The sequence below is a fragment of the Tyto alba genome, unplaced genomic scaffold, assembly GCF_018691265.1.
Source record: "Tyto alba isolate M040663 unplaced genomic scaffold, T.alba_DEE_v4.0 Super-Scaffold_38, whole genome shotgun sequence".
Taxonomy (NCBI): Eukaryota; Metazoa; Chordata; class Aves; order Strigiformes; family Tytonidae; genus Tyto; species Tyto alba.
Genome location: NW_024881313.1, coordinates 41,846,756 through 41,867,274, shown reverse-complemented (window position 1 = coordinate 41,867,274; position 20,519 = coordinate 41,846,756). Strand labels below are relative to the sequence as shown.

General features: G+C 48.6%; 2 protein-coding genes across 3 annotated transcripts; one reads left to right on the top strand and one right to left on the bottom strand.

Annotated features, from left to right (window-relative positions):
- Positions 1–3,907: 3,907 nt before the first annotated feature.
- CHPF2 (chondroitin polymerizing factor 2) lies at positions 3,908–8,840 on the bottom strand. The gene is made up of 4 exons (XM_033000365.2): positions 8,153–8,840; positions 6,314–6,878; positions 5,692–5,874; positions 3,908–5,408 (listed from the first exon to the last, which is right to left on the bottom strand). The coding sequence occupies exons 1-4, from the start codon at positions 8,425–8,427 to the stop codon at positions 4,146–4,148; spliced, it is 2,286 nt and encodes a 761-aa protein (XP_032856256.1). The 5' UTR covers positions 8,428–8,840; the 3' UTR covers positions 3,908–4,145.
- A 161-nt stretch (positions 8,841–9,001) lies between these two features.
- On the top strand, positions 9,002–20,064 carry ABCF2 (ATP binding cassette subfamily F member 2). 2 transcript variants are annotated; one of them, XM_042801769.1, is made up of 15 exons: positions 9,002–9,116; positions 9,395–9,563; positions 11,872–12,084; positions 13,019–13,201; positions 13,534–13,705; positions 13,859–13,954; positions 15,075–15,177; positions 15,262–15,357; positions 15,465–15,584; positions 16,125–16,214; positions 16,443–16,553; positions 16,813–16,875; positions 17,345–17,473; positions 18,301–18,504; positions 19,453–20,064. In XM_042801769.1, the coding sequence occupies exons 2-15, from the start codon at positions 9,410–9,412 to the stop codon at positions 19,588–19,590; spliced, it is 1,872 nt and encodes a 623-aa protein (XP_042657703.1). In that variant the 5' UTR covers positions 9,002–9,116; positions 9,395–9,409; the 3' UTR covers positions 19,591–20,064. The 2 variants fall into 2 exon arrangements, with proteins under 2 accessions (XP_042657703.1, XP_042657704.1); XM_042801770.1 differs by lacking the exon at positions 9,002–9,116 and adding an exon at positions 9,170–9,190.
- Positions 20,065–20,519: the final 455 nt, after the last annotated feature.

Below are 20,519 nucleotides of genomic sequence, written 5' to 3'. Positions count from 1 at the left end.
TGAAAGTTAACCTGCCTGCCTGTAAGATGCAAGTTGTTCCTTTCATATAACCTGTTCTCACCTTGGAATGCAGAGTTTTGATCAGTAAACCAGCATCTTCAGTTTATGTACTCAGCAGTTTTCTGGCAGTATTTCTTGCCTTTCCTTTCCCACAGAGCTGTGTTTATAAAAAAAGAAAAAAAATCAGTTTCCAGCTTTCCTCAGTTTTCTCCCAAGATACCAGATGCTCCTAAGAGTTTCAGGTGTGGTATTGCATCGTCTTATATGCACTGACGTGGGCAGTGACTTACCAATGATCCATTCCAACTTTTTGGCTAACGTCTTTGTTTTGTTTAAATGACGGTCCATCAAATCTCGCTATCCTGTTTCCCATGATTGTCTTTCTTCTCTAACGAAGACTCACTAATAATTCTATAGGACAAACGTCCTATGTCATTTTAAAACCTTCTCTGTAGCATCTTGTTTTACATCACAGATATCCCCAACTGCTACAACCCCTACAGCTTTCAGTTTCATTGCCACACAGAGAGATTTCCTGATGGTTAACTTACTGCCTCTTTTTCAGTGTTTATTCTTTCAATTTGGTTTCATGACACCTGTTTTACCCCCATGCATTGCATCAGACTGCTTGCTTTGCTTATGTAGTTTTCTACAGCATCCAGTGCCCATTGCCAGTCCTTCCAGACATATGACCTAGAACAATGATTCAGGAAATTCTCCTTGGATATTACACCGTAGTGAAACTTGCATTTACAGGCTATGTGTCCTGGCACCATGAGGTTGTCATATATATGACATTCAGGCCTGTTTGCTGCACAGATCCCTTTCCTACAGGACAAACTCAGTCAGCATCTTGTAATAGAAGAGCTCGCAGTCAGCTCTCAGTCCATACCAGCGATTATGCCACCTGCATGGCCTTGCCTTTGTTGAAAAGTGAGGCAAGAAATTCTCATGCAAACATCCTTTCTGTCTGACAGTATAAATGATTAATAGAATTGTTTTCTTGTAATCCTATACTAGCTCTAATGGCCAAAATGGGAGAACCTACTCTACAGATGAGGTCTGCATGGTGTGCTGTGTGTGGATCAGAGGTCCATTCAATGCTACATCACTTGGGGTTCTCTGCATCTAAAGGATATATGATTATCTATACTATTCTCTCTTTATAATGTTAGCTCTAATACATATTTTAAATACCTTACACAGTCTGAGTGCTTTTCCTACCGGGGTCATAACGGATCGGCACATCCTCATGCAAAACAACCACTGCAAAACAAAGTTTCCCAGTTAGCTTCTGTTCTCACTCTTTGAAGGTCTGCTTAGGAACAAACATGCATCCCAGAAAGACATTCAGCAGAGATCTGACTTCTTCCCATGTAACTGTAATCAAGACATCTCTGGCTTTTTTTAAAAAAAAAAAAAAAAAAAATCTAAGATTTCTATCCAAATTGAAGCAGTGTTCCAGACCTCAAGTACTGCTTTTAAAGCTTTTTTAATCTTTCAGCATCTCTTTTGATGGTGACACCTCCACCTCATACTTCTTGTGAACATAGAAAATACTATCTTTCCTTAAACGGTGCTTATGCAGCTGTGAATGGAGTTAGTCACACTTAGTGGCTCATCACACTGAAATTCACAAGCTCACATCAGGGTTTTGGCCTCTGATTTCTAAGATACTGGTTGCAAAGAAGCTGGGAAGCTGAAAGCTTTACAGTAAAAACATTGGTGGGGCCCTGGTGGGTAACAAGGTAAACATAAGCCAGCAGCGTTCCCTTGGAGCAAAGAAGGCCAACAGCATCCTGGACTGCATTAGGAGAATGCAGTTGCCAGCAGGTCAAGGCCAGCGATGCATCTCCTCTACTCAGCACTGGTGAGACAAATTTGGAGTGTCCAGTTCTGGGCTCCCCAGTAAAGGACAGACATGGACATACTGGAGTGAGTCCAGTGAAGGGCTGTGAAGACAGCTAAGTAATTGGAGTGTCTGTCATAACGGGTGAGGCTGTGAGAGCTGGGATGGTTTAGCCTGGAGCACAGGCTCAGTGTGGCTCTTACCCATATATATAAGTCCTTGATGAGAGAGTATAAGGAGGACAGAAACAGATGCTTCTCAGTGGTGTCCAGTGACATGACAAGAGGCAATGGGCACAAACTGAAATGTAAGAAAATCCATTTAAACATGAAAAAGAACTTTTTAACTGTAAAACTTACTGTGCACTGGAACAGATCGCCAAGAGCTTCCATCCCTGGAGATACTTAAAATGCAGCCGAACACAGTCCTGAGCAACCTGCTCCAGCTGACCCTTTGTGCAAAGGTGGAGCTGAATGAAATGAGCTCCAGAGGTCCCTTCCTTGTGATACAGAATAAATGATTTTGCAGTTACCTGCCTTACATATAAGTACATCTAGTATCCGAATCATTCTGTATAACAGACCTGTCACGATTTTCTCCTACCTGGTTAACCTTTATCTGCACACTTTTACCAACTTTTTTTCCCCTCAAATAAGTGTGACGTTTGGCCAAAAACTTGCTCCCATATGAGCACACTGAAAACCTACACCTGGTCATTAAAAGACAGCTTTTCACCCATTTAATAATTACACTGATGAAAACATGGACATCATTTGGGAATAACAGCCCTTAAGAATAAGCAAACAGTTGCCTGCTTCCATGAAAATGCACATGGCAAGCAGGTGGATATACCCAATGGAAACCAGGTCCCAAAACTGTGCGTATTAAAGTTGCATAGAGCCAGCGTGGGAATACCATGGAAAACTGGTGAGAAGGATTGTAAACACGCTCAAGTGACTTGCAGCTGTGGTGTTGAAAAACAGATGTATCATACTAATTGTTGTTTAGCTTTATGTGCTTGACAGGTAAAATGTGTGTTTAGATAACACTGGCCTGTGAGAGATTCAAGAGGCACCTTATTGAACATCCTTGAGACTCCTGCCCTGCTGTGGAGAAGATCAAAGAACAACGGAAAAGCATGCCTATGAAAATCCCCAATATATACAGGAAAAAGCAGCAAGTTCAAGATCTTTTCTTTCTTCTCCTCTTTCTGACTAGCAAGGACCAAGCTCTGTGGTACCAGCGTCCCCGCTTGCGTGCCTCTGCCCAGGTGCTGCTGCAGAGAGCCCCTGGACTGCAAGGTTACCAGAATGAATTTACTCTTTGCATTTCATTCATGGTTATGTGGTTGTTCCTGCATCCTGCCTGTGTCAGCTCACACAGCCAGGAACACAGTAAAAAGTATGGTGTAACTGAGGAATTTTCTGTCCCTTAAAACAGTTGCACAGGCTCACCACTTTAACAGGTGCAGGACTTACCAGTCCTTGAAGCTGAAATGTTAAATCTGCTAGCCTTGCCATCTACCCATCTGTGATAGGAAGTGACATAGCTGTTCTTGATAAGACTTTGCTCCATCTGCAGAACCGAAAGGTAGTTGATGACCTTCAGAGGGTTCTTGGTTTCTCTCTAGGGCATACAGCAACCCTGTATCATACCACAGTGCTCAGCCTAACTGAAGCACACCTGGTGCATATCAAAGGGAATTTTCTGCTCCTTCACCTTCCCAGCTTACACAACAAAATTAATGTTCTGCAGTTGCAGAGGAGCCAAACATATCAAAGCAGAAGTGCATTGAATAGCTTTGTCCAGCAGTAAACTAGACAAGCTGTGCTTATGTCTCCTGAAAAATGAATACATGAGACAAACACACAGGAAGGTGCAACAACAGCACAGAGTAGCACAGGCAAGGGAACTTTTTCCAGTACACAGCTCATATTCACACTCTCTGCACTGCTCAGCAGAATCGCATGGCTTGAAGGTCAACTCTACAGCTTGTTTTACATACCTCATGCCAGACACTATAATGCTTACAAGTAACCACACAAGTCTGCCTGGAAATAAACTTTTATTTACTTAAAAAACAAGCCACCCCCACCCAGCCCCCCCCCCAAAAAAAAAAAAAAAATCAACACAGAAACAGCCTCTCTCTGTAGCCCATGCCTGTGCCTCAGAGCAGGGCTGGAAAAGTCTTCCTCCTGCCTTGACTTCACATGCCCTTCACCCATGACAAGGCTGGGAAGGGGATGAAAAGTGCCAAGTGTTAAGGTGCTGAGAAGCTCTTCATGTTTCTAGTCTCTCAAGTGCTGTTGGCCTGTTCCTGCTCAAAAAGGGCCATGGCTAAATGTGAACGGGATGCAAGTCCTTCCAAGTTACTAAGCACACAGCGGTGGTATAACTCCTCACTAAGCCGGGGATTGCAGCTCCTCAGTGCATATTTCTGCACTAACCCTGGCTCCACAGCCCTAAATAGGTGCAGACCAGAATAGTGGAGGAAGACATCAAATACCTCCATGGTCTCCAGCACCTCATCTCGGTCTAGGATATCAGCTGCTAGCTTGCTACGTGCTGTCATATAGTCAGAGTTATAAAAGCAGGCCTCAGCAAAGGAATGTCTGTCAAAATGCCCATCCCTCAGGAAGTCAGTGCTGGAGGAAGCAGTCTGCTCACCACGGTACACCAGTGCAGGGTTGAACTCTTGGAAATGCACTGGGAAAAAGACTTGCCAATTGCTGATAGTATTCATGCGGCAACGGTTCAGGAACTCCATGTTGATTTCTGTCCAGACGCTGGCCAAGAAGAATAGTGTATCAACAGGGTGCTTCTTTGAGACTATATCCATGAGTTTCACTTGCGATGGCACCTCAGTTTTAACACTAATCCAGGGGATTTTAACTTCCGCATAGCGTTTCTCCAGTTCTCCTACCATGGCTTTGACTCCAGCAAAAACATCCACCTGACTGACTCGCTGTGCATCAAAGGGATGGTAGATGAAAAGCAAAGTCAGCAAGGCATTATCGTGTGTGTCCAGTGTGTTCATAGCAAACATATCCAGGAAGTTGGCCACAAAATCCAGGTCCTGCACTGTCAAGGGAAGCACAAGCTGCACCCGTGTGGCCTCTGTCACGTATGGCATAGGAATAATTTCTACCTTACTTAAGGGCCGCACTAAGTTCACTCGTTTGGCCAGAACATGACTGTGGCCCTTTTGAGTCACTGCCTCCAGCAGTAGGTCCAGCGTGTATTCCATGCCCCGTGTGGGGTCAAAACGCCGATAGCCATTCAGCAACTGCCGCTTGCTGAAGCGGAGCAGAGGTTGGTAGCGACTGTTAAGTTGCTCAAGTGCTGACTCAATGATTTCACCGACATCTGCTTTGCTGGCTCCAGAGAGCTCACACTTGGGGGAGCCATCAGGACAGGAGAAGAGGTGCTGCTCGGTGAAGTAGTCCCAGCTGATTACCTCAAAACGTGACTTTGGAAGAAATGGGGCATTAATGCCCACAGGCCACGTCAAGCCTGCCTCACCTGCAGGGGTCAATGATGTCAGGTTCCTGATCTGCATCTGTGCAAAGAGAGAACGCATACTGATCCCTACCACTTCCTCAAAGAGGTCCAATCCATCTCCCACCCAGGCCTGCCTCACCACCTACAACTGTATCTTGGTAGCATCACACCAGCAATTTTTGATAACATGGTGTCAGAAGTGCTATTTGAGACGCAGGACTATATCCTATGTCTGGCTGACAGTCACCTACAAACAGAAGCAATAATCGTCCTTCACTGTATTGAAAGAAAAGGAAACCCGTTTGGTTGAAGAGTTTTTGCAGATATCCCTCACCACATACCTGGAGGTCCTGGATCTCCTGGTAAGCTCTGTCCAGCTGGATCCTGCTGAAGTGCTTGTGCAGCCGGTACATCAGGGTCATGTCGGAAACAGGATGCACAGCAAGAGCTGCTTGGAAGTCTTCCTCTTCCTCCTTCTCCAGCTCAGTATTTTTGGCCAACTCATAGGTGTGATAATGTTGGCCCTGAAGTGGACAAGAGGAAGGAAGACAGGCACAGAACTTGAGTTCACATAGAAGTCTTCCCTCACGGCAGATATGCATTTGCCCCTCTTTCCATGCTGACTGCAGTAACTAGAGATGAAGATAAGAGTTGTCTCCCCCACCATACCACATGCCCGCTTGCTTCTGGGTACCAACGTCCCCCTTTATCTGACCTCCAAAAACCCACGGACTAGCATCTGCTAGCAGGCTAAAAATTAAATACTCTATGTGCTCTCTCCCCCAGTATCTCAGCTTTGATTATGGGCCTCTCCCCAGTACTGCCACACCACACAGACCTTTATTCCTCTAACTCACAGCAGAGGCTCACAGAAAAGCCCCTTTGCTATGCAGCAGGGAACTAGTAAGAGCATTGGTTCTGTCAGGCTTAGTTAACACAAAACCCTGAGAAGGAAGGCAGTACCTGGAGCTGGGAGACACAAGTGATGCCAAGGAAATCAATGATGCAACGTCCCAGCCACTCATCTGGCCGCACACTGAGGATCTCATTGCGACAGCTGTCCAGGTGTGGATGGAGCTTCAGCAGCAGGCTGCGGGAGATCAGATAGCCAAAGCCACCATGACAATAGCGGGCATGCTCATCTCCCCCGATAAACTCCTCTGCTCGTCCCAGGTAGACATCTTGATTAATACTTAGGTGTGTCACCAGAGCCTTGACCTGTTCAGCCTGGGCATAGGTGTCATCCTGCATGATGTAGAACCAGTCATAGTCAGAACCAAAATGCTGATGGATGTAGTGCATGGTCTCATACATAAGCCAGATGGGACGCTCATCCCCATGGGCCACCAACACCATGCCATGAGGCACCTTGGCGCTGCGCAACCCTGTAAAGTACAGCAGGCGTGGGAAGTGATGGGCTACCGTCTTGTTCACTGCCACTGCCAACGTATTCAGGGTAGCCTTGGAGGTCAGCACAGCCACAAACAGTCTCTCATGGAATCCCAATTCTGTCTGGATGTAGCGAGTTCTGTAAAGGAAAGACATACCTACATGACAAACAGCTGGATAATAAAAATCAAAGGATTACGGTAACTTGGGATAAGTCTTTATCTGCTGGAGTCTATCAATGGTGAAACACTTAAGCATAAAAGTAGACTTTTAAGAGAAAACTCACTAGTAAAAAAAAAAAAAAAAAATAAAAAAATCACATTTTGTAAAAACACTTGCTTCCTTCAAAGAAACTTCAATCTCACATCATTTATCTGAGCGTGCTGGTCTTGGGCTGGGATAGCGTTAATTTTCTTCATGGTAGCTAGTACGGGACTGTTTTGGATTTGTGCTGGAAACAGTGTTGATAATTGAGAGATGTTTTTGTTACGCTGAGCAGTGCTTACACAGCATCAAGGCCTTTTCTGCTCCTCATCCGACTCCACCAACGAGCAAGCTGGGGGTGCACAAAGAGCTGGGAGGGGACACAGCTGGGATAGCTGACCCCAACTGACCCAAGCAATATCTCATACCATATGATGTCATGCTCTACATATAAAGCTGGGGGAAGAAGAAGGAAGGCGGGGGGGGGGGTGGCGGGGCATTGAGAATGATGGCATTTGCCTTCCCAAGAAACCGTTAGGTGTGTTGGAACCCTGCTTTCCTGGAGATGGCCGAGCACCTGCCTGCCCTTGGGAAGCAGTGAATGAATTCCTTGTTTTGCTTTGGTTGTGCACATAGCTTTTGCTTTACTTATTAAACCAGCTTTCTCTCAACCCACAAGTTTTCCCATTTTTATCCTTCCAATTCTCTCCCGCATCCCACTGAGGAGTGAGCAAGCAGCTGTGTGGTGCTTAGTTGCTGGCTGAGGGTAAACCACAACACCGAGCTAGGAAACTCTGCTAGTGTAAGTTAAAAAACCCAAAACAATACAGAGCTAATCACTTGCAAGTTACACACATTACTATTAATTGCTCAAAGTTTTCCTAATGAATATACTAGTCAAATATATTTTAAAAAATAATTTAACGTATTCTTTAAGACACATGTAATAAAAAAGTATTCTAAATCTATTGGGGTGTTTTTGTTGCTTTAAAAAAAAACCAAACAACTTCTTAGACACTTCTCTTGTACCCCTTTAAGGTAACAATCTTAGCCATTACCTTGCTGCATCGTGCTGTTATTACATAAAGTATTTCAGATAGCATATTACACCCTGAACCTGTTAACTCACTGGAAGATTTAGAACCCCGGATACCATCCAGATGCGATTACTTTCCTTAGAGGAAGATCTAGCCAAAGAACAGATCTTACCTGAGCACTTTTTTGTAAGGCTTGTTGGGGTCTCTGTAGTACGGAACAATCCTGGGCCTGAAGTCCTCGTGACCCGGGCCCGGCCTTCCATCCGCTGCCTCCGGCCGCGCTCCAACACCGAGAGGCCCGGGACGGCCCCCCGCGCCCAGGCACTGCTCCTCGCCGCCGCTCTGGCTCCAGGAGGCGCGCAGCAGGCTGAGGCTGCAGCCCAGGGAGAGGCCCAGGACGAGCGGCAGCACGGGCCGCAGCGCGGCCAGCAGCGCGGCCAGGCGCATGGCGACGCCAGGGCCGGCGGGGCGCCGTCCGCTCCGCTCCGGCCGCGGGGCCCGCTACGTCCGCGGCGGGCTCGCGGGGAACCGGCGGCGGCGGGACATCACGGGCGGCGGCGAGCTCTTCGGGGCGGCCCCGCGGGGCCGCGCACCGCCCCCCGACGCCGGCCCGCGCGGATCAGCAGCCCCGGGGCTCCCTCACCCGCCGGCGGGATGGCCCTTCCGCGCGCGGGCCGGGGGCGGCCTGGAGCTCCGCGCCGGGAGAGACGGCGGCTCCCGCCCAGCCGCGCTGCCGCCGCTGCCACCTCAGCCTCCGCATCGCGGCCGCCCGCACGCTTCCGCTTCCGCCCCTCGCTCCCCGGCGTCGCGTCGACCGCTCTACCTGGTAGCGCCGCCGCCTCGATGGTACCGCGAGCCCCCGCCCCCCGCGGCGCGCGCCGGCCCCCGCCCGCGGCAGAGGGCCGGGGGTTGGGGCCTGGCGCGGCGCGCGCCGGGACACGCGGTGCGCGGAAGCCGGCGGCGCCCTCCGACACGTCCGGCGGCGGGAGCGCGGACTCCGCTTCCCAGAGCCGCGCGCGGCCGCCCCGCGCGGGCGACGCTTCGCGCCCCGATTGGCCGCTGTCGCGGGGGGGGCGGGGCGTGCGCACGCGGTAGCAGCTGTACTGTTGCGACAGAAGGAAAGCGCGGATCAGCCGGTGCGGGCCGGGCGGGCGGCGGGAGAGGAGGAGGGCCGGGCCGGGCCGGGCCGGGCCGGGCCGGGCCGGGCCGGGTAGCGCAGCGCGACGCGGGCAGCCTAGCGGGTGGGCGGGCGGGCGGGCGGGCAGCTCTCGGCCGGGCCCGGCGGCGCCGCGTGCTCCGGGCCGGGCCGGGGCGGGCGGCTCACGGGGCCGCTGAGGCGCGGAACTTGGGCGGGGCGACCCGGGGCGGACCGGATCGGCGCGGCCTAACCGCGCCTGTTGCACCTCCGCCGCAGCCCCTCCGCCGCGCCATGCCCTCGGACTTGGCCAAGAAGAAGGCAGCCAAGAAGAAGGAGGCGGCCAAGGCCCGGCAGCGGCCGCGCCGGGCCCCGGAGGAGAACGGCGATGCCGGGACAGAGCCGCAGGAGGCCCGGCTCCCAGAGGCCAACGGAACATCGCTACCAGGTGAGAGGCGGTCTGGCCATAACGCCAGTTCCGCTGCACTGGCGGGGGCCCGGCGTGTGCCCCGGTGCGCCCGGCGGAGTGCCCTCGGTGGGGATCAGCCCGGCAGCCCCGTGTGTTCCGGTGCTGCGAGTGTCCAGCCGTGGCTGTTCACGTGCAGGGCTGTGTACAGTCGGTTGTGCCCGCGGCTTAGTAAACTGGGACCTCAGCTCCTCTTTAGATGCAATACCTCGTGGGCACGGGCTCATGCTGAACTGCGCCGGCTGTAGTGTCTGCCGTTAGGGCCCCTCTCTGAGCCAAAAGGACACCTACAGCAATTTGTCGTGGCTCTCCATAAACTGTAGGTGAAGGATGCCCTAGGCCCTCACTTGAGGCTTGCAGGGTAAAGATAGAGGGTGCTGATGATGCCTTTTCCCTTCCAAACAGATACTGTCCCAATCTTCTGATACTTGATGCCCAGACATGTATGGGGTTTTTTTTGTTGTTTTTCGGGTTTTTTCCTACTGTAGGAAACTGTAGTGTCTGAATTCTTACTGTTTTTACCAATATTGTATGTCCTTCTGTTCATCTTTCTGGGACACACCTGGTTTGCAGAAACTAAGAGCCTGACTATCTTAATGAGAGAGGCTTTGTTAACGAAGAGCTGTTGACCTTCCTAAAGGCAACAGGCAAGATAAAGCTAACAGAGAGTTTGGTTTTTGTCCTTACTTTGCCCCACCTGGTAACCTGCAGGCTGTTGGGCACACAAGTTTTTTCCAGGCGCATCCCACCGCGCATTGTTTTAAGAGACACTCGGGGTGTGACACGGGTCAGCCAAAGGCGGGGCGGTCAGGAGGCCGCGCGAAGGGGCCGCTCTCCCGAGGACCCCGCTCTTTGACAGCGCTGCCGTGATCCCCAGGCACGCTCCTGAGCGCTGGTGCCGGCGGCGGCTGGGCCGATGGTCTCGGACCGCAGGCGAGGCCCTGCCGGTGCTGGAACGCGACTGCGGACCGGTCTCCGCAGCCCGGCGGGGGCGGGGGGGGGGGCGGGGGCGGGGGCGGGGGCGGCTCGGGTGTTCGCCGGTTCCCGGGCCCGGCTCCCGGCTCCGCGCGGGGACTCGGCGCCCGCCCGGACCGAGCCGGCCAATCGCCGGCCGCTCCCGTGGCTGCTTTGCATACCGCGTTCCTATTGGTGGGGGCCGGGGAGCCGCGGCGGGGCCGGGTCTCGGGCGCTTGTCGTCCCCGCCCGCTCCCTCCTACGGGCCGGGCGGGCGGGCGGGCGGGCGGGCGGGCGGGCGCCGAGGGCTCGGGTTGCTGGAGAGCAGAGGGATGAGCAGGCGCTGGGAGTCAAGGGGAACCAGGTAAACCAGTGCAAACGTCGGAGGGCAGGTTATGTGGCTCGCTATGTGCATATTTTGTATTGTCAGTTCCCTGTAAAATAATTACGCGTCAAGGATAAAACTGCCTCACCTCTCTTTTCGCTCATCTGGCTTGCTTGTTTATGTAACTGGTCTGCTTGCACTGCTGGTGCTTTCAAAGGGGGTGCTGTGTCACTGCAGTTGGCTTTTTTTGTTCCTTGGCTAAGGCACTTCTGCCTTGGTGATAGTAGTGATTTTGCCAGGAGTGCTAGGTGTGGGCAGACAGGGTGCTATCCCTCACTGGCCTGAACACTGAACGGTCTGAGCACCAGATTTCTGCTCTGAGCAGCTAGAGTATTGCTGAGATCCTCAATGCCATTTTCTTCTTCAAATGGCACTGTCTTACCAAAGAGTGCAAATTGGACTGTAACTCAGGGCTGCAACAGAAGATCGGCATAACAGGAAAGATTTGCTTATACTGCGGGGGGAAAGGAAGATGGGGACATGCATATGGACGTATTAGCTTCCCATAAAATTGGTAGGGCCTATTCCAATGCTGCTGTTTCTTTCCTCCTCTCAGCTTTCCCTTCATTTATTTTCTAACCAAGTTTTCTTTTGACCAGCCTTTTCCTTAAGCTTGCGAGCAATACTCTGTAAACTGTCTTTCCACCCCGGTCCTTCCTGCAGTGAGGGTTAGTCCCATCATACTTGGATAACAGGCTAGCCGTTCTGGCTGCTTGCTTAGTTCTAATGGTCATATTTTATTTAGAGAGCAGGTGGAAGTTCCTGTTAGACCATATATAACCATTCTGCTAAGCTGAAAAACCGAGTGTCATTGCATCTGTGCCTCCTCGACATTCCTGTAGAAATGGGGACATGACAGTTCTATTTGTGATCCTGGGCCTATTGGTACAGGGGCTTATGGCTTCCCTTGTATTTGTAAATCGGTAACACTTTTGGTCTGTCTCTGCATAGAGGTGGATGCTCTTACAAAGGAGCTGGAGGACTTTGAATTAAAGAAAGCTGCTGCCCGTGCTGTGACAGGAGTTCTGGCCTCCCATCCCAACAGCACTGATGTACACATCATTAACCTCTCGCTGACCTTCCACGGCCAGGAGCTGCTGAGTGATACAAAACTCGAGCTGAACTCTGGGAGACGCTACGGCCTGATTGGACTCAATGGGATTGGTAAGCTGTGGGGCACCGTGATGTGGGCTTCTTGGAGCTCAGTGAAGGTTCCGTGCTGCTAAGAAGCTGGCCAGATGCAGGTGGTAAATGCTAGAAACCAGAAAGAGGGCTGTTAGACACGGCTGGGACATGGCAGTTTCCATTCTCTCATCTCTCCACCCAGGAAAAGGAATTGCTAGGGTTGCTGATAGAACTGTGAGGTTGGATTCTGGTCTTGGACTGTGCATTTGAACTTGTTTCTGTGTAGAGTTGGGTGAGATATCTGGGATCTGTGAATCTGTCTGATTCATGTTTGCAGGACTTGTTTAGCAGTGTCAATAAACCCGGTGCTGATGCTATTGGTCAAAGAACTTTCACAGCATGGAGAAGTAGGGAGTCTGTGGTTTGTCCTGAATGGGAAAACAACTGTACAGTCTTTGGAGAAGGCAGCACCCTACATGGAGAGATGCAGAGTATAGGTGTAATTGAAGAAGAGCTAGTAAGAGTGACCAGCTGGTTTAACTTTCAGGAAAACATTTTGGTTCTCTAGTGATGAGTGCATTACTTTTCTCTGTGTTAGAAGTCTTTAGAGTCTGGGGTCCTGGTAACAGATGTCAGATCTGGTTAGACAGCAGGAAGTATACAGCAGAGATAAAGTTCCCTAAATTAAGGCAAGGGCTGAACTGCAGCGGTTTCCAAAGAGCTTCTTCATGTCTCAGTGCTGTCCTTGAGGTGGTGAGCCTTAGCTGGGAGGGCAGCTGGCTGCAGTGAGGCAGTAGGCTCTGCTGTGTCTCTAATTCTTATGACATCATGGGCAAGAAATTCCCAAGGATTTTCTGGGTTTGGAGAGGGAGGGAGGGAATCAGTGGGATCTGACTGCCTCTCGTCCATTTCTCTGTGACATTGTATCTCACTGAGTCCAGCAATTAATTGTGGAGTGTCTGTCTGCACACAGGGAAATCCATGCTTTTGTCAGCTATTGGGAAACGAGAAGTGCCCATCCCAGAGCATATTGACATCTATCACCTGACCCGAGAGATGCCTCCCAGTGACAAGACCCCTCTACAGTGTGTGATGGAGGTGGATACAGAGAGGGCCATGTTAGAACGAGAAGCGGAACGTCTGGCTCATGAAGATGGTAAAGCTTCTCGGAGTCCCTGTGGACAAGGGACATTTCCTCCATTTCCCTCCCCACCAAAGAAAAGGTCTTATTTGGGTTCCTTGGCAGAGTTTTTACATGTTACGGTGCCTGTTTCCCCCAGCTGCCCTGTACTAATTGAAAAGTCCTGTGGGATTACACTTCTTTGGATGAAATTATTCCATTCAGCTTCTTAAGAAGTGTCTCAGGCTTGGGAATGGAGGGGGCTGAATAGTGGTAAAGCAGATGGACTATGAGCTTTCCCAGCTGTATAGATGTGCAGCTGAGAGCCCTTTGTTAGTAGAAGTGCTGACAGGCAGGCTCTCTTTCAGCGGAGTGTGAGAAACTCTTGGAGTTATATGAACGTCTGGAGGAGCTGGATGCGGACAAGGCAGAAGCACGGGCCTCACGTATCCTTCACGGCTTGGGGTTCACGCCAGCCATGCAGAGGAAGAAGCTGAAGGACTTTAGTGGTGGCTGGCGAATGAGGGTGGCTCTTGCTAGGTGAGCGGTATACTTCTGCTGCCTCCTGGGAGAATGCCTGCCTGCTCCCAACTCTGCAGAGCCACATACACAGTTCTGAGAACTCGGAGCAGAGCTGAGGGGCTTTGGGTTACCTACGTTTATCCTAAGCTGTCATCTCCCCTCTCCTTTCAGAGCCCTCTTCATTCGGCCTTTCATGCTGCTGCTAGATGAGCCCACAAACCACCTTGACCTGGATGCCTGTGTGTGGTTGGAGGAAGAGCTGAAAACGTAAGCATGAAGGAGTTTGCTGCTTCTATGGGTTGTGCTTTTCTGCTGGGACATCTTGTCAGTATGAGAGCAAGTGCTACAGAAATAACTGTCTACGGTTCTTGTGGCTACATAACTATATTGCATTACCAGTGACACCTTCTTGTGCTTACTGTTACACATGTCTATGGAATGGTTCTTGATGCAAGGATAGTGAATTCAAGACAAGCCCCTATCTCTCCCTCACTGGAGAAATGAGAAATGCTGCTTTGTACACCCTGCTTAAGGCTATTTCCTTGAAAGCCAGGAGCAGCCCTGGCAGCCTGTGTACCAGTACCATGTGCTGTACCTGTAGTGTGAGCTTTCCAGACCTGGCTTCCAGCTCATCTTTCTGCATATTGTTCCTCTGGTTTCACAGAACTGTGTATCCGAGGGTGTCAGTTTAATCTTGTTCTAATATGTCAGGTAACTATTTTTCATAAACAAAGGTAAAATGTTAAGGCTTAAGGCAAAAATCTTAGGAATAGTTACGAAGCTTAGGTTATATGGGTAGTGCATTAAAAGGACTGTGTTGTGAGAAGGGCTTTTCATTTGCAGAGGTTTCTCTATGAGCTTTGTCAGTTGAACCTTTTGCATGCTTGCTTTAGAAGCCAGGTGTTTTAGGAAAGTAATTTGAACCTCCCTTTTGGGGAGGCTTTAACCAGTCATTTCACAGATTTGGAGCAGAGCCAGGCATAATGTACCTAACAAATGGTAGTCTGTACCATGGTGAAAGTAAGCAGCAATGTCTGAAACTTCTTAGAAGTATGATGCCAGTGGAGTCAGTTGCATCAGTAGAACTAGTCATCTACCACATCGGTAGCTGCTCTTGACTCTTTTTGAAAACTGGTGAAGGCTGTCTTGTGGTGAAGAGTGGTTTAACACAATGAGAGGCATTTGCAGTATTTGCTTACTGCAGCTGGTTGTAGCAGCTTTAGTCCAAATTTCTCAAAGCTTTTTCCAAGGCTGTTATCTTTTTGTTCTTAATCCGATTGTAGGCAAGAGAGATCTGGTCCCTGTATATCCTTTGTCACCATCAGGGCCAACGAGTGAGAATTTTTTTTTCCTAGCTTAGTCTCTAATAACGTCTGTGGTGCCACAGGTTCAAGCGGATCCTTGTGCTGATATCCCACTCCCAGGACTTCTTGAATGGCGTCTGCACCAACATAATCCACATGCACAACCGCAAACTGAAGTACTACACGGTGAGTAAATGGTGCCCTATGCAACTGGCAAAAACAGAGGAGCTGCTCCTGGGGTATGTCTGATGTTCTATGGTCTCTTTCTAGGGAAATTATGATCAGTATGTAAAGACTCGTTTGGAACTAGAAGAAAATCAAATGAAGCGATTCCACTGGGAGCAAGATCAGATTGCCCATATGAAGGTATCTGCCTAGCTGCATGAACATCTTTCTACCCATGCAGGTGGGCATCTGTGCACCTCCTCAACCTTGTTATTGTGGCTTTCAGCTAACTCTGTGTTTTATTGCAGAATTACATTGCACGATTTGGTCACGGTAGTGCGAAACTGGCCAGGCAAGCTCAGAGCAAGGAGAAGACCCTTCAAAAAATGATGGCTTCTGGCTTGACAGAGAGAGTTGTGAATGATAAGGTAGGATCAGACATGGGGATTCCATCTAGAGATCGGTACTGGAAACATGGGCTAGATAAGTAGAGTGATCTTCAGCTGACAGCAGGAGTGACTGGTACAGCTGGGAGCAGAATGGTATACCCTTCCTGATGCCAGGGATGACTGTACCGAAGACAGAGTAATGCTGAAAAATGGAAAGATGAGTAATTTTCTAGGGGACAGAAAGGGGTTTATCATATCAATAAGGCTATTTTGCAGATGCAGAAATCAGAAATGAATGTTGAAGGGTTGGAGAAGATGGGGGAGGATGGTCAGAACAACTCCTACTTGTTTGAAGAGTATAAGCTCACATTTCTTTCAAAGGGAAAGAAATAGGGACTCATTAGCCAGCAGATGAGGTGAATCAGAATAAATCTGTGAGTTGCTAGAGTGGCTTATAAAAAGTTGCAGTCTGGTGCCTTGGTCTACAGATGATGTTTGTAGTGAAGCATGGTTATACCAGAATAACTGAGTTGTCTTGTGCTCCAGGGTGTCTAACAAGTGGATATTCTGTGTTAACAGACTTTGTCATTCTATTTCCCGCCCTGTGGGAAAATCCCCCCTCCTGTCATCATGGTGCAGAATGTCAGCTTCAAATACACCAAGGATGGGGTGAGTGTGCATGGGTTGGGTGGAGATTACTTGTATCCCTGCCTTGTTTGGGAGCGTGAGGCTTTTGGCTAAGCTTTCTGATCAGGCTGCAGCATATGAGTAGTAGATCAAACTTCTTGACAGTGTTAATCCTGAGTCTGCTTAGGACAGACCATTATGGGTGCAGCATGGAGGTTCTGGGTAGTAGTGGAATGGCATAATATGTGTCATGATTTCTGTGGTTTGCAGCCGTGGATTTATAATAACCTGGAGTTTGGGATTGACTTGGATACCCGTGTAGCTCTTGTTGGACCCAATGGAGCTGGAAAGTCAACACTGCTGAAACTGCTCACGGGAGAGGTATGCTCCCTGCACTGTGTACCCTGTTCTGGACCTTTATTCTTGGAGTAGTCTTCAATGAAGCTGCACTTATTTGCCAGAGCACCCCAATTAGGCCTTGGAAATCCTAAGGTCTTGCTGCAATATAGGGCTTTTTCTCTCATATTATCTGTTCGGGCTGCCTCCTCTGTGCTAGAGCAGAGATGGCTGGATTCTGTATTTCTGGCATACAGCAAAAGGAGGGATTTCCTGATGAAATACTTTTATTTTCCCTTTCTAGCTGCTGCCCACAGATGGGATGATTCGCAAGCACTCGCATGTGAAGATTGGTAGATACCACCAGGTACTCCCTACAGCAGTCACCGGGGACATGAAATGCTGAGTAAAAAGCTGTCAGGAATGAGGAATCTTGCCCCTCTATTTCTGCTTCTAAGGCCCTTCCCACTGCTGCCCTTCTGTGCCTGGAAATGGGGGAAGGAACTGTTCCATTGGCTGAATGGGCTCTAGCAAATGTTCTTACCCCGAGAAGAGGCTTGCTGTGGTCCTTTCTGTTTAGCCTCTCACCATTTATGGGAGAGATGGTTGCCTTGTGCCTGGTGGTAGACAAGCCTGCTATTCTGAAACAGCACTCCTGCTCCTGAAATGGAGACTTCTTCCACAATAGTTCAGCACAGTGGCTATACTGTGAGTGGGGTTATTGGCTCTTGTGTTCTGCTGATCAGCTGGTACCAGAGGGGTATAAGGGGAGAAGTACTTTTGGCCGTGAAGTGGGTGGCCTGCACAGCCTGAAGCTGAGTTTTCTTCTCTGTCAGCACTTGCAAGAACAGTTGGACCTAGACCTCTCACCCCTGGAGTACATGCTGAAATGCTACCCAGAGATCAAGGAGAAGGAGGAGATGAGAAAAATCATTGGCAGATACGGTCTGACAGGGAAGCAGCAGGTAAGTATGAGCTGGTGAGGTTTGCTTTTCGCTCATTAGGGAAGTAGAGCTGCTGCATTTTCTGTTGCTCTACTCATATCTAACAGTATGATGCAGTAAGCATCATGGCACACCACAGCATCAAAATGCTTTTTCCATCTCTGCCTTTGCAATTGAAGAAAAAAATAACTCATGCCTCATAGGAACTTTCTTTGCACTGCAGCAATATGTGGGTTGGAATGGGTGACCTCAGAATGTGGGTGAAGAGAAGACAAGTTGTGGCATAGTGCTAGATTCGAGCATATTTTAGTTGTAACTTGAGCTAGTTTGCTTGTCTCTTATTTCTGAGATGAATACCAAGCAGAAATGCTAGAACACCTTCTCAACTGGGAGTAGACACTGCTTGGTTCAAACAAGAGGGTAGGAGCACCACTGGCGTTCCAAGTCCAAATATGACATACTCTTGTATGTCATACATCACATGTATGATAGGAGTTGTCCTCGTCACTGCAGTTCAACACTGATTTTTACATTGTTCTTCCCCATTTGTCACTCCAGAAGTTGAGAGGAGTTTTATGGTTGTGTCAGGATATAATGAATGCTAGTCAGACCTCAATTATCCTTTGGAACCTTTAACACAAGCTGGGTCTTGCTATGGACTCTCCTTCAGAAGCTCCTGGAACTCCCTCATTCTGCTGGTGTGAAAAGCTTATTCTATGTATAGGATTGACTAACCCCTGTCCATATGTGTCACGTAGCTGCTGGAAACAGTGTGAGATCTGAATATTTTGTGGTCAGGGTGCTGTATAAGCTTCCCTGCAGAGCTGCAAACAGTGTCTGTTTGTCAGGTGAGCCCCATTAGGAACCTCTCTGATGGGCAGAAGTGCCGTGTGTGCTTTGCGTGGCTGGCCTGGCAGAATCCTCACATGCTTTTCCTGGATGAGCCTACCAACCACTTGGACATAGAAACAATAGATGCTCTGGCAGATGCCATCAATGAATTTGAAGGAGGAATGATGCTCGTCAGCCATGACTTCAGACTCATCCAACAGGTAAGAAAAGTAGTGAATTTTGTCATAGCACCTTTCTGACACTTTAGGTAATTAAAACAACGCATTTTCAACTGACTGGCTCTGATTCATCCCAGAAAGATGTGTGAGTGAAAAAAAATCACTGGCCACGATTCCCTTGCCATGTTCCTGTGAAACAATTACTGATCTAGCCTAGGAAAACATTAAGTACTTAAAAGAAAAACAAAAACAAAAACAAAAAAAACAAAAACAAAAAAAAAAAAAAAAAAAAAAAAAAAAAACAAGAAAACTCCCCCCAAAAAACAACACACCAAAACAAAAATAAAAAAACAACAAACAAACAAAACAACCAACCAAATAATCAAAACAAACAAACCCCCCAACAAACCAAACCCAAAAAAACCCTAGAAGTGAAGAATAAGTTAAACAGAAATCATGACACACTGTGAAGGTCTTAACTACATTTTTTTTTTTTTCTTAAATGATACTGGAGTAGTTGTAGCACCGTTTTTTTTTATCACTCAGTCTGCACAGGTGAATAAAATTGCACCATGTATACACAAATGTCAAGTGCTGATTTATAAGCTGTAGCTTTGTCTGCAAGTTCAGGTATAATTTAATTTTTCAGTGTGTTATGTCCAAGTAGTTCAGGTCAAGAACTGTTTTGGGGGTTTTTTTCAATTCTCAGTTTAGCAGGAAAGGCTTTCCTTCTTAGTCCATGAACAAAAAGAGCCACACTGAGGGGTCAAGTATTTTTAGTTCTAAAATCTTGTATAAATTATGCAGGAGACACCAGGTAAGATATTTCACTGCAGATATTTTTCTTCGGGAGTTGGAAGTGTGAAAGTTACTAACTCTTTTCTTGCCAGATGTCAGAGACTAGATTTTGGTTAATTTTACAATTTTGGTAAAACTATAAAATGTTACAGTGTGAACTTCTCCTTGTCCTCCTTGTACGCTTGCTTTCAGGTGGCGCAGGAGATCTGGGTCTGTGAGAAGCAGACAATCACAAAGTGGCAAGGTGACATCCTCGCCTACAAGGAGCATCTCAAGTCAAAGCTGGTGGATGAGGATCCACAGCTCACCAAAAAGACCCACAATGTATGAGCTGTCAAGCAGTCGGTCAGGTGCTCTCTCTGGAGACTGACAGTGGCCAGTGTGACTCGCCCATCTGCCGACTGGAATGGGACTCTGCTGCTATCTCTGGCTGTGTTCTAGGATTGCTGCAATACTGCTTCCCCTTGACTTGCCTTGCACCTCTGTGTCTGGACAGATCTCTTCTCTCCTGATCTGGCTACGTTTGGGCAACCGTTTCCATATTTAGATGATGTCCCATCTGAGCCAGGCCTTGGAATCTAATGGTCTGGGGTCATGGCAGTGGCAGTTAGGGTGTCTGAGCTGCAATGATACAGACGTGGAGACCCCAGCCCAGCTTCTCCTGCCTCTTCCTTCCCAATTTCTGCTTCAGTTTAGATACTTTACTTCAAACTCCTCTGGTCTTGGTTTGTTTTTAACTATTATTTAACAGTGTAATTAACAGATCTGCCTGAGAAACCGACAGTCAATAAAGAGGGAAGAACAGTCTCGTCTTCTTTTGTGAGCCACAGTAGCTACTGGGACATGTGGGGACAAATCGCTTAGTGCTGAGCTCTCAGTAAGGCTGCAGAGCCCTTTCTTCTGGGGTGAAGGTTCAGTTCTTCAGTGCTACCAAAGCTGTGACCAGAACGTGTGGGATACACGAAGTGTTGAGTACTGAGCTCTGGAGACAGGGTCCTCACATCTGGGAAAGCTCTGGTAATCCACAGAGTGAGCAGTGGGTTTTCCAGTTAGTGACAAAAGGGGGAGCAAGCCATGCATGCTTCTTTTTGTTGTTGACAGATACAACTTGAAAGGGTTTTGAAGGTTGGAAGTTAGAGACAGAATGTAGATCTATAAAATACCAGTGTATGTTCTCTACAACAGAGTGGCTTACATGTATGCTTTTTCCTTCACCTTGAATTGTGTGGGTCTAATAATGAGACTCAATAATTTAGGAT

Bases quoted from the DNA above. Each gene is read 5' to 3' on its own strand.
- CHPF2 (XM_033000365.2), bottom strand. From the start codon at position 8,427: ATGCGCCTGGCCGCGCTGCTGGCCGCGCTGCGGCCCGTGCTGCCGCTC. The intron at 6,879-8,152 runs GTAAGATCTGTT...TTTCCTTTACAG, and splicing joins CCTTACAAAAAAGTGCTCAG to AACTCGCTACATCCAGACAG. The intron at 5,875-6,313 runs GTACTGCCTTCC...TGTCCACTTCAG, and splicing joins CTTGTGTCTCCCAGCTCCAG to GGCCAACATTATCACACCTA.
- ABCF2 (XM_042801769.1), top strand. From the start codon at position 9,410: ATGCCCTCGGACTTGGCCAAGAAGAAGGCAGCCAAGAAGAAGGAGGCG. The intron at 13,706-13,858 runs GTGAGCGGTATA...CTCTCCTTTCAG, and splicing joins ATGAGGGTGGCTCTTGCTAG to AGCCCTCTTCATTCGGCCTT. The intron at 15,358-15,464 runs GTATCTGCCTAG...GTTTTATTGCAG, and splicing joins ATCAGATTGCCCATATGAAG to AATTACATTGCACGATTTGG.